Source organism: Ciona intestinalis, chromosome 7 (genome assembly GCF_000224145.3).
Source record: "Ciona intestinalis chromosome 7, KH, whole genome shotgun sequence".
In the NCBI taxonomy this organism is placed as follows: Eukaryota; Metazoa; Chordata; class Ascidiacea; order Phlebobranchia; family Cionidae; genus Ciona; species Ciona intestinalis.
The window spans coordinates 714,836-730,744 of NC_020172.2; the positions used below are offsets into that span (position 1 = coordinate 714,836).

General features: G+C 37.5%; 3 protein-coding genes across 6 annotated transcripts in view; 2 read left to right on the forward strand and 1 right to left on the reverse strand.

Moving 5' to 3' along the window:
* Positions 1-7,151, forward strand: part of LOC100182704 (ATP-dependent DNA helicase DDX11) — a 9,892-nt gene extending 2,741 nt beyond the window's left edge. The window contains exons 8-20 of one of the 2 annotated variants that reach the window (XM_018812588.2): positions 575-740; positions 1,146-1,305; positions 1,799-1,973; positions 2,159-2,250; positions 2,708-2,849; positions 3,083-3,279; positions 3,697-3,924; positions 4,240-4,389; positions 4,867-4,960; positions 5,560-5,714; positions 6,297-6,394; positions 6,629-6,764; positions 6,824-7,151. In XM_018812588.2, the coding sequence (XP_018668133.1) occupies positions 575-740; positions 1,146-1,305; positions 1,799-1,973; positions 2,159-2,250; positions 2,708-2,849; positions 3,083-3,279; positions 3,697-3,924; positions 4,240-4,389; positions 4,867-4,960; positions 5,560-5,714; positions 6,297-6,394; positions 6,629-6,764; positions 6,824-6,853 (1,823 nt within the window). In that variant the 3' untranslated portion in view covers positions 6,854-7,151. The remainder of the gene's footprint in view (positions 1-574; positions 741-1,145; positions 1,306-1,798; positions 1,974-2,158; positions 2,251-2,707; positions 2,850-3,082; positions 3,280-3,696; positions 3,925-4,239; positions 4,390-4,866; positions 4,961-5,559; positions 5,715-6,296; positions 6,395-6,628; positions 6,765-6,823) is intronic. The other variant, XM_026834989.1, reaches the window with a different exon arrangement.
* LOC100175566 (tetratricopeptide repeat protein 19, mitochondrial-like) lies at positions 6,778-10,893 on the reverse strand. 3 transcript variants are annotated; one of them, XM_002123117.5, is made up of 8 exons: positions 10,762-10,893; positions 10,630-10,706; positions 10,440-10,552; positions 9,905-10,057; positions 9,107-9,323; positions 8,459-8,607; positions 7,786-7,954; positions 6,778-7,062 (listed from the first exon to the last, which is right to left on the reverse strand). In XM_002123117.5, exons 1-8 carry the CDS (start codon positions 10,842-10,844, stop codon positions 6,926-6,928), a joined length of 1,098 nt encoding a protein of 365 aa, XP_002123153.1. In that variant the 5' UTR covers positions 10,845-10,893; the 3' UTR covers positions 6,778-6,925. The 3 variants fall into 3 exon arrangements, with proteins under 3 accessions (XP_002123153.1, XP_009858930.1, XP_026690834.1); XM_009860628.3 differs by having other exon boundaries at positions 10,440-10,555; positions 10,762-10,879; XM_026835033.1 differs by having other exon boundaries at positions 10,440-10,555; positions 10,630-10,713; positions 10,762-10,879.
* A 1,169-nt stretch (positions 10,894-12,062) lies between these two features.
* LOC100185778 lies at positions 12,063-14,655 on the forward strand. The gene has a single exon (XM_002123203.3). The coding sequence runs from the start codon at positions 12,917-12,919 to the stop codon at positions 14,333-14,335; it is 1,419 nt and encodes a 472-aa protein (XP_002123239.1). The 5' UTR covers positions 12,063-12,916; the 3' UTR covers positions 14,336-14,655.
* The last annotated feature ends 1,254 nt before the right edge of the window (positions 14,656-15,909 follow it).

Here is a 15,909-nt window from a genome sequence, read left to right on the forward strand (position 1 = left end):
AATTGTCGTTAAGTGTCTTGCCCAAGGACACATACGCCCACAATGGTAGCAGCGACGAGCCTTGAACCCATTACCTAATGGTTACAGGCAGGCGCTACGCCACGGCGCCGGAATTTAAAGCAAGTTTACATTTAGGGATAAATGGGAACAAGATGGTGGTGTTTGACTTTTTGTTTTCTGGTCATACATACGTCACAACTTGATTGAATACCATGTAACTGTGTGTGAAACCCCGAAAATTTCGAAAAAAGTTTTAAAACCATTGCCTTAATGCATATGTCCGGCGCCTAGCAGAGTGGTTAGCGCGCCTGCCTGTAATCCAGAGGTAACGGGTTTAAGGTTCGTTGCCGCTACCATTAGGGGCGTATGTGTGCTTTGGCAAGACACGTAACGGCAATTGCTCCAACCTAGTGGTCACTAATGGGTTGTCTAAATTATCAGCCATATATGAAAAAAAATTAAAAAGTCCCCCCCTAAAAAATAATCATCCACAAAGTATTTGTTATAAGGACTGTCGTTTTCCGGCCACACAAGATAAAGTAAGTTTTATTCATTCATTCATTGCCATTATCAGATAAACCAAAGCGACAGAAAAAAGTGAGCAAGTCAACTTGTTGTTATTACACCAACCACGATGGTATTGCGCAACTCACCAACACAATTGTTGGGAAAATTCATGACATTGAGGAAGTAATTAAAGAGGGGAAGTCCCTCGAAGCATGTCCTTACTATGCATCCAGGTAAGGTGTTTTGAACGTATTATTGGGATTCGAAATTAAGAGTGCTTTCATCTAAAATGGAATAACAGTTAAGAAAAATGCCCAAAAGGTCACATTTGCTTGAGTTGTATTGGTTTTTATTGTTTCAATTATGCGATTTTACTTTAACCTACCAGTTACCATGCACCTTTCTGTTGGGTTTTGCCATAACGCTTCTGTAAATATTTTATAAGTAAACTTGTTTTACATATACATAACCTAAATACACATAACCTAATTTTTTTTTAAATTTGATACAAAGATAAAAAAAAATAAAAAAAACATTGCCACTGTTAAGAGATAAAAGTTAATTTAAGATAAAAGTTACCATTTTTGTAATGTTTAAAACATTTTCTTTTCTTGTCCCACAAATTTTGCTTTTTTTAGACATGCAGTAACATTATCACAATTAGTTGTCCTACCTTACCAAACCCTGCTACACAAAGCTACACGCCAAGCTTCTGGAATTAAACTGAAGGACTCTGTTGTTATAATAGATGAAGCTCATAACTTGGTTGAAGCACTTAACTCAATGCACAGTTGCTTGGTAACTAACTTAAAATATTGCAATTTCAATGTAATAAAAGTATGTTTTAAACATATAATGAAACAAAATTTAACAATTTAAAAAAAATAAGTAACATTTATTTCGTCAAGAATGTTGTCTTGTTCTTGAGCACGTTTTATTTTTTTTTGTTATTTTTTCGAGTTTTACGCATATTGTGTAGAATCAAATTCACCAATATAAATATTTGAGTAATAAACTACCTCATACCACAACAAACCAAATGGCATAAGATAAATGTAAATCGGTTTTGGTAGATTTGTATTTAGGTCGCCATTATTAAATGCAATCAGGCAGCCTAAATTACACCTAAAAAACTTCAGAAACCTCATTAATTAATGTTTTTATACACCTAACAGCAGAGTAAAACCAATTTTAATGTGTAAACATGGGCGCCAATACTTATGATATCAGTGTCATACCTGTTTCTTTGATGCAAGTATATTATATTCATAATTGCGATCTTTATTTAAAGGTAACTGCTAAACAACTAAGCAAGGCTTATGGACAGTTAAGTCGATATGCCAAAAAGTTTAACAGCCGTTTAAAAGCCAGAAACTTGTTTTACGTAAAACAACTCTTGTATGTTTTGAATAACATGATGGTGCTACTAAAGGGAATGAGTTTAGAAAGTGGTAAGTTACAAAAAGGTAATGACTTCGATTTTTTTTAATTGTGATCAAACGTAATTTTAAAAACAAGTAAGTTATTAATGTTACGAATCAGAAATTCATGCATAAACGTAAGCAAAATAAAAAATTTTCAGTTATAACTTATAATTGCAGCTGAACCTATTTCACGTTGGCTCCCTTGCTAACCTTTTCACTCTTGTCAGATTCAAAGGAAAATCGTCAAAAAAGTTCACAACTGTTGACAGTTAATGACTTTTTATTTAAAAGTAAAATAGACAACATCAATTTCTTCAAGGTAAGCTTCTTTAAACTTGCTATGTAACTAGAATTTAGGGTATACGCAAAAACTTGTTTGATTGAATGTAACTTACTTTTTCCTTGCTTACGAGTTACCATGTATGTTACTTGTGGAAGATTATTTCTATTTTGGGATTTTTTTAATAACGTATGGCTGATAATTCTGACGACCATTGAGCAACCACTGGGTTGGAGCAATTGCCGTTAAGTGTCTTGCTCAAGGACACATGCCCCGGCCCCCGACAATGGTAGCAGCCAGCCTTGAACCCATTACCTCTGGGCTAGAGGCAGGCGCGCTAACCACTTTGCCACGGTGACGGTGGATTATCATTTGTGTTTTGCCTCTTTATGATTGTTTTTACCAGTGTTTTTATCTTGATTACACATTTTGTTTTTATTTCTTTTATTGATTTTCATGATTTTTAATGATAATTAATAACTTTCTAATTTTTTAGTTGCTGCGTTATTGTGAAAGAAGCAAAATATCAAGAAAACTCGGTGGATTTGTGGAAAAGTTTGAAACTGACGGTATTGTGCCGATTATTACCAAGAAAGAATCATCCATGACAACTTTCTTAAAAGATATTAAAAATCCAGGTAAACTACTGGATTTAATTTAAATCGTTGGTTTTGAAAGTCTTAATATAAAAAGTTGCTTTTGTAGGTATTTTCATTATGTGTGTATTTTTTATTTATCAAGTAAATCTTAAATGTGAATCCTATACAGTTACTTGGTCAATTAAGCTGTATTACTGCAATGAGGCAATAGTAAGCGCCTTTGTGGACCTAATTTTACCAAAAATTGTAAAAAATTTAAATATTTTTTATAGTTGTACCCAGCGTCCCCAGCTCTAAACCAAATGAAAATGTTTCGATGTCATCTCCACTCATGCATATCGAGTCTTTATTCGCTGCTCTGTCATCCGCAAACCAAGATGGCCGTGTTGTGATGACTCATGATGACTCAGGACCGGCAGTAAAATATCTGTTGCTTAATCCGGCGTCACATTTTCAACAAATTTTAGAAGTAAGTATGAAAATGTTTTGTTGACGACTGGTTTATTAATTTAGGCTTGTAAGCTCATAAAAGTTTAGAAATAGTACAATTTTCTGGTTGTTTAGTAATTTACTACTCCAAAATTATTTACTTCTGAAAGTCTCCTTATTTTTATGCTAAAAAATGCACTGCATATGCCAGAAGTTTTAGCCTTCTGGGTTTTTAGGCAAACTACATACCTAACGTCAGAGTGTTTGACATTATCCTGTCTATATAGAAATCCTATTGTAGGGGGGGATTGAAAGGGCCTCTTAAGGCCAGAATTGACCCATTACCCTCATTACGTCACTGTTTAGTTGTAAAATTTGGAAAAATGCCATCTAATATACCCACAGACTGATCGACCTTTATACGTATCATTTGAATGTACATACAAACATATAACAGGAGTGCAGAGCGCTTATAGTTGCTGGTGGTACTATGCAACCGTCGTCATGCTTGATTGACCAACTACTTGCAAAAACGGAAAGCGAAAAACATCGGTCACGCATCGTTGAGTTTTCGTGCGGTCATGTTATTGATGGGAAACGTCAACTGCTTCCTCTAGCTCTCTCTAGTGGTCCTTCAGGGGTCGAGTTTGAATTTACGTTCCAAAAACGGAGCAATTTTAAATTGGTGAGTAACAGTTTTTTAGTTTTTCTGTTGATTTCGGGGGAGGAAAGGTTTAATTTTTTGGGGGGCTTTTTTTAAAAAATTACAACAAACTGGTTGATATTAAAGCTATAATGACTATATTGTGTCTTAGTTTAAGGTTTAGAGTTGCTTCTTTCAATCGTACAATCTAAACCTTGAAAGCTATTTTCTTGCCAATGCACCAGCTGTGGTTTTAATACTAAGCTCTCAAGCATACTTTTCTATAAGACATAATCCATATATAAACCGTCAATAATTTTACCCTCTTTTTTTACCTTCAATAATAATTATTTCTAGATTGATGAAACCGGTCGTCTTCTGTTAAACATCAGCAACATAATACCTGGAGGTGTGGTTTGTTTCTTTCCATCTTACGATTACGAACGATTTGTTGTTCAACGTTGGCAGGATGCCGGTATCTTATCAAGGCTGGAAATGAAGAAAAAGGTAAGATTGTCTTCAGTTTAGTTTTTATGTTTTCATATTTTTTACAATATTATTTAATACTTGCATGGGAAGGTATTGTCCATAAGCTCTGGCATCTTAGATGTTTTGTAGTTTTTTTAGTAAATTTTTCTTACTATAAAATGTAATGTAAGATTTTTAGTTGTTTTGGGAAATTTCGCTTACTATAAAATGTAATGTAAGGTTTTTAATTTGTTTGTATATGTGAAGAAAAATATTGCTTGTAATTCATTATATCTAGATTATTTGTTTTCATACCTCTTATGGTATGTGTAAAGAAATAATGGACCAACTCTGGCCTAATTTCCAGTAAAAAATTTATTTAAAAAAATCGTTTACAGGTTCCATAGTCGGTCAGGTTGTAGAACCTCACCCATACAGAATTTGAAAATGGAGCATAGAATATTTTAAATGTTGTTTCTGCAGTATAAAGCTTGATTAAGTGATTCTTTGCTACAGATATTCCGGGAACCAAAGAAAGCAAATGAAGTTGACAAATTACTTACTGAATACACAAGATGTGTCAAGAATGTGGGTCCTGGGAAACAAAATGGTAAAAACTATTTATCGAAAAAAACAGTAAGCCCAGCACTTAATCAAGTTTCTCCATTTTTTTTCTGGCATTTAAAAACCAATGTTTAGTTTCAAAATAGTGGCTATGAAATTCTGCTTACTTCTGCTACCAAATAATGCAAGTGTGATCTGTAGTAACTTTGTGGAATAATTTTGTAATTTATTTTCTTTTTGTTTGAAAAATACAAAACTGACCACTGGGTTGGATCAATTTACACTCTGAATGGTAGCAAGTATTTATTTTTTCGTTTTATGAATGAATATAACTTACTTTATCCTCGCGTGGCTGGAAAGCGACAGTCGTTATAACAAGGGTGTTCTGTTTCATACACTTCGTGCCAGCTTACAAGTTACCATGTATGTTACTTTGTGGGTAATTATATTTTTTATTTTTTTTATATATGGCTGATAATTTGGACAACCCATTAGTGACTACTGAGTTGGAGAAATTGCTGTTTAGTGTCTTGCCCAAAGACACATACGCCCACAATGGTAGCAGTGGCGAGCCTTGAAACCATTACCTATTGGTTGCAGACAGGCGCGATAACCACTTTGCCACGGCGCCATATATATTTTTAGGAGGATTATTATTAAGTGTGGTTGGAGGAAAGATGAGTGAAGGGATTAACTTCTCAGATGATCTTGGAAGATGTGTTGTGATGGTTGGACTCCCGTATCCAAACTCACAATCTCCGGAGCTGAGGGAAAAGATGAATTATCTGGATCGAAACATGGTGAGAAGTAAAACTTATTACTTAACATTTTTTAACTTTACAATAAAATAACTTTGTGTTTAAAAACAGTTTTTTAGTTTTTCTGTTGATTTCGGGGTAAGTAGGGTTTAATTTGGGGAGGGGGGGGGCATTAGTTTTTGTTGTTTAATTAGAAACTATATTCTGATAATTTTACGCATTTAAAGTAAAAATTACAACAAACTGGTTGATATTAAAGCTATAATGACTACATTGTGTCTTAGTTTAGGGTTTAGAGTTACTTCTTTCAATTGTACAATCTAAACCATGAAAGCTATTTTCTTGCCAATGCACCAGCTGTGGCTTTAATACTAAGCTCTCCTCAAGCATACTTTTCCTAAAAATAAAACTTATTACTCAACATTTTTTAACTTAAAATAACTTAACGGGAAAAAAAACAGATTGTAACTAGCAATTTGTAATAAACTTTAGCCACTAAATTAAAACAATGGCCGTTTAATTTTTTAGCCGAAGGACATGCTTCTTACAATTGTAGCGTCTTTAAGCTGTTTAGGTTATATCATGTTTTACTTTTTCATTTTATTTGAATATTTAATCGCATAGAAATGTCATACGGATGGTAGAACTGCTGGGCAAGTTCATTATGAAAATCTTTGCATGAAAGCAGTGAATCAGTCAATTGGTCGTGCCATACGTCACAGGTATTTGTATTTACTTTATTACAATGCGAACAGTGTTATTTCAGTAAAAATAATTTTGCATTAATTTTTTTTCTATAACTTTTAAAGGAGTTTTGCTTTAAATTTGTTTTGTAACTTTGCAGAATGCTGTAGTTTGGTTTAATGTAAAACATTAAATGCTTTTTTGATGATGCCATTTGATTTTAAATAAATGACTGTATAAAGGGAAAAATGTTACCCCGTATTTTCCATTAGAAATGACTATGCATCCATAATTCTATTGGATAAGAGGTACAGTAGACCTTCAGTGGCTAACAAGCTACCTAAATGGATTTCAAACCATCTTTCCAGCCATGAGAAATTTGGAAGTGCTTTTGCTTCAATCAAACAGGTAAAACAGCCAATCTTTATCCATATATTCAATGACTCCATAACGAACTATTTTTTCAGTTTTTCCACAACAAAAAGACGAAATCCTGAGTTTGGCTCATTGTTGAAAAATAAAAAAAGCACAACTTTAGAAAATGCCGAAATTATTCGAAACTGTGCAATTTATTTAACACTATGTGGTTGGTCTGGCACTAGTATATTGGCTAAGGACCCAACATATTTCTTCAGTGCATCATCTTTTGTTTTTGAAACTTCCACCAAGGCTTTCTTGTAAGCTTCTTCAGCCTCTGCTGGTTTACCTTCACAATGAAAAAAAATACTTGTTTTTTTTTAATGTATTTTTGACTTTTGTAGCTAGAAATAAAATATGTATACTTGCTATTGCACACTGTATAGTGGCTTCTACACTCCACCTAAATCCCATACTTTGCCATAGAGACCTCACATATATCGAATAAAAATATCATTTAACACCGCTGTGAAAAAAAGCATTTAGCGCGCCTGCCTCAAACCCACATAGGTTCAATGCTTGTTGCCGCAAGGTGTATTAACACCATCTTATAAAGACTGTCGCTGTGGGCTATATATAACTTGTAAGCTGACACGAGCTGTATTAACATCCGCATTATAAAGACTTGTTTTCCCGCCAAGCAAGGATAAAAAAGTCATTCATTCATTTGTTACTCACAAACGACCGGCGCCGTGGCATAGTGGTTATCGCGCCTGCCTGTAACCCATAGGTAATGGGTTCAAGGTTCGACGTTGCTACCATTGTAGGCGTATGTGTCCTTGGGCAAGACACTTAACGGCAATTGCTCCTACAGTGGTCACTAATGGGTTGTCTAAATTACCAGTCATACATAATAAAATCACCCCCTCCAAAAAAATAATCACCCACAAAGTAACATACATGGTAACTCGTAAGCTGGCACAAAGTGCTAAACCCGTGTGATAGCGACTGTCGTTTTCCAGCCACGCGAGGATAAAGTAAGTTACATTCATTCATTCAAGTTGCTACCTACCTTTCCTCATACAAACCATTGATAGGTTTGTATAAAACACAGCCTTTTCACTTGGATCTGCACCGCTGTTTTCTGCTGCATCAACCGCCATCTTCACATATTCAAAAGCTTCCTCATGTTTTCCCATCCTGCTCTTCACTGAACCAATATCATTGTAGATAATCAATGTCTGGAAAAAATATTGATTTATTTATTTGTTTCATTACAAAGACTATATTCAACTTAAGATGAGAATTAGTGGTAAAAAAACACATTTTTAAAACCAACTATGCATAAGAATTGTATGGAAAATGCTTATTACATTTATTAAACGATAGAGTAATGTAGTTTATACAAGTCCCATACGGTATATGGCGCTGTAGCACAGTTGGTTAGCGCATGCCTTGAACTCAGAGGTAATGGGTTCAAGGTTCGTCGGTTCTACTGTTGTGGGCGTATGTGTCCTTGGGCAACACTTAACGGCAATTGCTTCAACTAAATTATCAGCCGCACATAAAAAAATCCAAAAAACTAATCACCCAAAGTAACATACATGGCAACTCGTAAGCTGGCGCAAGGTGTATGAACTTCCGCATTACGACTGTCGTTTTTCAGATGCGAAGATAAGGTAAGTTACATTCATTTAAACTATCCATTAACTATTGTTGCACTACTTTATTCTTTCCATTCCCACCCTCAAGTCAGTTTTTCCATATAGTCTTTCACATAATGATTTTGCTTCCATTGTACAAACCAGTGCTTCCTGATGGTTTCCATGGTCAAATAAATACCGACCATAAGAATCTAGTATCATACCAAGCAAGGCAACACTGTTTTCAAACTCTGGAAACAAAATTATTAATTAAATGAATGCTATTTAGCGTTCTGCAATGGAATAACAACAGTTGTTATAGCAGGGTGTTCAGTTTTGTACACATCCTGCTTACTAAGTTGATTTTTTTAAAGAATATTCTTTTTATTTATGGTAGACAATTCAGACAAACTAAAAGAAAGGACTGTGGAAGCTTATAACTGAACTGCTGAATCAGGAAGGGAAAAACGTGTATTCTCTGGTCTAAAGGTGAGCGCTATAAGTTCCTATAACCACTGCATCACAGCAAGTTATAATACTGTGTATTCGAATATATAGTAACAGAAACAAAGAAAAGTAGAAAAAAAACACTGTGGACATGGGATATAACAGTAAAGTTATGTTATGTATTCTTTCATACATGAGCATAGGGCAATACCATGCAAGAAAACTAGGAAACCTTTAAAAACTACTGTGGACAACTGAACATATAATTGTAATTTTAAACTATTAAACTGTTAATTTTGATACCTTCATCTCCCATTCCAGCTCCATCTTCCTCCATTTTCTTGAGGTTGGTTCTGCATGTATCCGCACACCATGTGTAACCCGTGATTGCTAGTTCTCTCTTTCCTTGACTGGCATATATACTCGCAAGTTTGAGGGAAATTTCAAGGATTGCTGGATCGTTCGGTTCCTTGCCTGTAGCTATCAAATTTTGAAGCACATTTCGAAACAGAGGCTCAGCCTAAAATGCAAAGGTATTTATCTATATATGTATACATATCACATATGTGTTAAGGGGTAGTAAATTCTAGATCTGAAATATATACCTGCCACAATTAGGCAGTGCTATACATCAGTGCTCTTCAACCTTTTTTGGGTTGGTGAACCCCTAAATTGTTGCGGCGAACTCATGCACCCCTGATTGCTGTAAAGTAAAACTAATGAAGTCATCAAGGAGAAATGCGTACGAGAATAAGTTCCTGTTTAGTCGAAAAGCACAGCCAATCAAAATCATTAGGAACAGATGGTTTATGGTTAAAGAGAAGACTAGTTTCGCAATTTCCAGTGATGCAAGATATAGAATTCATAAAAAAAAACTGGAGGAAAATGGCTAAATTTGTTAAAAATGTTCAAAACTGAATATTATTGCTGAAAATTTTTAAAGTTTGTGATGCACCCTTGTATACCCTTTTGCACCGGTGCACCCCAGGCATATTTTGGTGCACCCACCCTAGGGTGCACCGTGAACACCGGTTAAAGAACGCTGCTATACATTACTATGGTGGTTTTATTTCAATATCTCACATTATATGTTTACATTACTTTATCATATTCATTTGTATGAAGTGCCAAGTTTGCCAGTAAATCTTGGATGTAAGCAATCACTTTTCTGTCCTTTCTTTCCAAAGCAAGATGAAGAGCTTGTATATAAAGCATTTCCGCTTTCTTCGGATGGTAGTTTTGTGCCAGCATTTTCTACCAAAAAAGAATGTTGAAACAAGTTAAAGTACAACATAACTGTACATATGAGTATCTAACGTATCATCATGTACATAAAAGTTATTCTGTGTACTTGGAACTAAGAAATATTTTGCTACATTAGTAGTTGCAGCTCCTGACATCTTGTGCAGGTAAGTTGTTATTACTTGATTGCTATCATTCAATCCACATGAGGAAATCTTCATTAATTTACAGATTTCGTTTAATGTTTAAACAATTGGCGTGCGTGGAACAAATTATGACGTGCATAACCAAACGTTTGAAAACTAAATCACGTGTACACTTGCCATACTCTGCATACTGGTCTGAACATTTTACCATTAGTGCAGTGTTAGAATGAAAAATACATAGGTTTTACCTTTCCTTGTCTAACCAGGTTCTGTATATCTTTGTTTTTATCTTTTTCTTTGTCCTTCTGTGAGTCATTTGAGGTAGAAAACAAACTGAATGAAAGCAAGACGGGAGAAAGCGCTGCTAAAACAAATATGTTGCTTAGTTTAAATATGCTGTGTAATAAACATCTACTTCCACTTAGTTTAGATGCTTACTTAAATAAAAGTGCGGCTCTGTCTTTTTTCTTTTGTAGTGATACCTTTTGCTGAAATGTTGGTGACGCAAAGCATTTCTAGAAACCAAGAAATATTTTTATAGAATTGAGCAAAATTATAAGACTTGCTTACTTCTTACTGTGAGTGACAACATCGCGCATTAATTTGACAGAGGCTCCTCGCACTGTAAAGTATGTCGTAGATAACCCAAACATGTCAGTTTTGTCCTCATATAAACATAATATTGTTGAAAAACTGAGCAGAAATATTCTAAAACGTGAAACTTGTTTTTAGGGGAATCACCCGGTGGTTTATTTTCATAGAAGTCGTGAATTTTTAAACAGTATGTTTTTGGTGGTTTATTAAACAGACTTCGCAAATAACACGCCAATTCAAAAGAACATATATTTTGCGATTTAGTGGCCATTTAACCAGGTCGCAATACGATAGCGTCTTCACAGACAAAATACTTTGCATGTAATAAGCGTGTAAAATGTTAAACGATGGAGTTCTGAAGACCGCTGTTAATTTAGCAAAGTTTTGCTTCTGTGCGCATTAAATTACGTTTGAAGCGATGCACGTTAATCTAATCAGCATGCAGTTGAGGGGCGCTGTATCAATCGCCTTGCCGATGCTCATTACGTTGCATGGTGAAGCGTAAAAGGAGAACCGGGGGCTCGGTTCATTATGGCTCATTCAGTACTTAGTGGTCGCATATTTTAAACGACCACTAGTCACCACGGAAAAACTAGAAACGGCGCCGTGTTTACTGGTAAACTTATCACGTCGCAATGACGGATTACCTGTTCCATCGGAAACACAACGCTGAAACTATATGTGCGGGTATTGGTTTCTCAAATAAATGTTTGTTTGCGTTGTTCGTGATAGGGGCAATTAGGTATGTTGTTTGAACGCGTTGATCGAAATAACTGTGGTTGCGGTAGCGGAGTTTTCCTGGCGAGCTTTCATATGGTTTTTGCCTCAATGAACAGACCACCTTAGCTAAGGTAGCTGCTAAGACAATAGGACCATTCGCGCGGCCGCAGTCGTATCTCGTTTACTTGGGCTTGCGTTACTCCGTGCTTTGTACACGGTAAAGAGCACGCGCATCAATCAAAGCGACCCCACGGTGCATTGAGTGATGGGGTTTCACGGTAGGCCGGATTAAACGATTAGCCTGCAATACAACCCGTGAAAAGTAGTCCCAGGTATCGAATCAGAGTTATCTACGACTTTTCTGCGTGCCGTTTTGATTCAGATTGTTTGAACGCAGTCGCTCCTTTATTTGATTGTGGCTTTAACACCCAGGCATCATTCGGCGCACTTTCAAGCGCAGAGACCGATGCTCCTTTCCCATCAGCACCTCGCGATCTTTTCTTTGCGAAAAATAAAACGGTAGAGGTGACGTATAATTGGATTTCGATCCTTAACCTCAAAGCAAGCTTGAAAACAAATTTTCCTTTCCGATTACATCTTATCGACCATCTCGGCGTAAAAACAACCCCACTGTGGGTGGCCTGCCCGCTTATGCAGAAGGCTGCATGTTGACCGTGATCATCGGGTGGCCATTTTCGAACCTCGCAGGGGCTACGCCCGTCAATAAATCAGCTTGATTTCACCGCCTTGACTAGGGTCCATACATGAGCCGGCTACTAGCGGCTCTTATCGGTATGTTCGGCTTTCCAGGTGAGCAGGAGAGCGAATAAAATCGGCCGGCAACAAATTAGTCCGATATAACGATAAAACTGCGGCCGGGCACTTACTGGAAGAATCGGCGGCACCCGAGATAGTTTCGCTCAGGCGACCCTAGAAAAACAGATCGCCATATCGTGTCCGCTTCACTGCTATAGAGATGGCATAAGTGAGAACCAGATATTTAGGCAGTTGGTAATTGCATAATAACAAATATGAATATTTCTAATTGAGATACATTTTGGGGGAATTTAGTTTGTCTGTAGAAATGTAAATATTGCGACAGAGTTAAAATATGTAGGTATAGAAAGGTATATCTTAATTAACTATTGTAATTCTCCAATGAAAAAGGTGTATGTTGATAGTTAGATGCAGTTAACGCTCCGTTGGTGATTAAATACCCATTCAGCTGAACTGACGAAATTCCGTGTATGTGTTGTTCTGCGACACGCGCTTGTGGTATTTGCTAAGTGGCGTCAACACCAGCTTGCTTTAAATAGCAGAAGCCCTTGGCTTTTGCAGTCATTTAACAAAATACAGACAGTGATTTAAAGGCAATAAAAATCTTTTCTTTTCGGCTTTAGCTGTATTTGCAATGCGACCACAGGATTTACTATCAACGTTTTCTGTGTGCTGTATACTTGAATTGTTGGGCTTGCACATTGCGCAGGCGCTCAGGGATAAAGATCGACGGCAATCGTATGATGGATACCCGGTGTACGAAGAATTTTCTGCCGGTCGTAAACAGGGACAAGCATTCGAGGCATGGCCGGATCATTGGCGCGCATGGATTGAGGAAATGAAAACAACTGGGGATATCCGCGGTAGCATCAGGAAAGCTCTGAAGAGCCCCGAATGGTGGGCGGCGTGGGAACAGCTTCCATCTGTCACTAAAGACACTGTAGTCAAGCGACTTATGCCAATGCTGGTGGGTAACGGTGATTGGAAAATACCGTGTACCGATGCGTTTAAGTTGTGCGAGAGGGATACTAACTGTAGGTGGAAGTATTGGAATTACGTTTCTTCGTGTGCAGCAGGTAATGTTCTGCTTGTACCTCCGAGTTGGTTTATTTCTGACCGCACAAAACGTACTCGTGACGTAAGTGACGTGCGTCACACACCTACTGCGTCATCGACACGCGAAAAGCGGTCGAATGCAAACAGAAGATCACCACGAACACGTAAACGAAACAAGGCAAGATTCGCGCGTGATTATTCGTACGACTATACCGGCGGAAAAACAAAACGGAGACATCAAGGACGAAAAAAACCGAATCGGCGCAGTCGAAGGCCGAAGTATATGAAGCAGTTCAAATTCCTACACAACTGGATGGGCAAAGAGTGGAAAAACATTTATTCTGCAGTTCCCTATCAAGAAACCGTGGGCTGTTCCATTAAATGCCTGAAAGCTCTGCTAATGTTGAATAACAGCGTGTATAGTCCTCTTCTCGGCGGCTGTGATTGCCAGGAGAGGGATTCGTATAATGTTCCCCATAGATCTGGGTCCTCAGCGGCAAATGAAAGTATAAACATGGTTACGGAAAGACACGTGTCCGCAAGGGAAAAGATGTGCGTCCAATATCAACAAAATGCACAGGCGTGTCGACCCCGACTGTTCAAGGGAAATTCGACGGCGATCGGGTGCTCGGAATCCCGCGCACGTTGCGAAGCCGATCGAAATTGCTCCGCTGCCCAGAGGACGTTTTTGCTGCGATGTTCGCACTTAATTAACGGTGTGTCGTGCTCGCCGGCGTGTTTAGCGGCCATTAAAGAGCTAGGGCAACGCTCGAAACACTTCAGTGGGTGCATTTGCGACGGGGAAGAAGCACCTATATGCCTTAAAATTCGTTCAAATATAAATGAACTATGCGTCCCCCCAGCGCACAAACAGACCATACATACTGCCACTCAATTAGCAGCGGTCGTGCACCCAACGTCATTCGCCACTAAATTAACTTTAAACAAACATTGCGTCTTTATTATGATCATGATTTTAAATTTTGTTTTTTATTAACTTTTTGTTCCATTTTTTTTGCCATTGAGATTCATTATGTTTTAATATATTTCTTATTTGTTGCTTTTCTTCAATCTAAAACGTTCTATTGAACGACTTCAGTATTTAGCAATACCTCTTTATAAAACTTAAATAAGTCAGTAAATAGGATTTTCTAAACACCAGTTTAAACTTTTTTCGGTGCTGGTTGTCAAACGGTTACTTTTTTTATTTTACCGTGCATTTCGTCAAAATGGTAAATGGCACCAGGAGTTGTGCTTTCGTACGTTCATTCTTTACTTAAAGTTTCACATTTGGTAATAAAATATCATATATTTAAATCGACTGTGCTAAGATATATACATGCTGATATATAGGTTTAAGTCAGGGGAACTTTATCGAAATTTACAACCGGTATTTTGCGGGAAGAATGCTGTCGGTGAAACGTTGCCTTTACGTCGTATAAGAACCTCAAATTATGAAATTGTGCGAAGTACTTCCACAACTGGTAACCCTAAACTGGATAGCAGTTTCGCAACGATTCCGGGCAATTTTAAGAGCGCCATTTTCACTACCTAAAATAGAAATGCTCTGGGCGTCCCCGTCGTTGTAGCTACGCCCAAAGACAAGATACGGCTTTTGAAATTATGAGATATGAATCGGCGGCCTTCTTGTAACGCGTACATAAGGGGTGGGTGCCTGGTTGGTGGCACAGTAAGAACAATCGTTAATATGCCTGGTATGTTTTCATTGTCCTTGCGTTCTATTCTTGTTCTCGCGAACCGATCTCATTAGATAAGTACGTAAACCTCTACAAAGCAGAACACCGGCGTGTATGCTCAAGCATGATGTTTGTTATGTAGTTTCTGTGCACCGGTTATAACGAATAACCGTCTTTTTTTCGCTGTTACATCTGTCGGCGGTCATTAACGCACGGCCCTCGGTAAAGATGCATTGCTGACGTCACTAGATATTAGTCACCTTGCCTGGAAATAGCGCGAAAGATGACGTCACGAAATCGTACGGACCACCCGGGCCGTGATTGACAAGCGGAGCGTGGAGGCATTTGTAATCTTTCAAGCTGCACAAAACAACTGCCAGATTGGGCTAACGTGGTACCAGTCTGGTGGTTACATAAACAGGACAGCTTGCTTAGTTTGTACGACAACGCTCCAAACCAGGGCATCTGTCTATACAGTGAGGTGGCGCCGCTACGGTTTTACTTACTCTAATCACATGGGCCCGACCCCCGGTATGTTTATCGCACAGGAATTGCTGAGTAATTGACGATTCTGTTGCTTTAACTATACAAACCAGGGCTGGATGTATACAGAGCTCTTATCTTCCCATATGCCTTGCCTTTTATTGCAAAAAGAATTCGGATTAAGTATCTCGTGTCACCATGGTTATACTTTCTGATCTTGTCTCGCATCTAAAACACGTAAATTGCCTTGTTTATAGCTTAATTCTACAGAATTGTTTGTAGATATTATATACCTATGAGAAACTCCGAGCCAGGAAACTTAATATTATCTGTATATCCGACGTGATGTATTGAATCTACAATTGAGACAAAACAGCTAAAATAGGTTTAT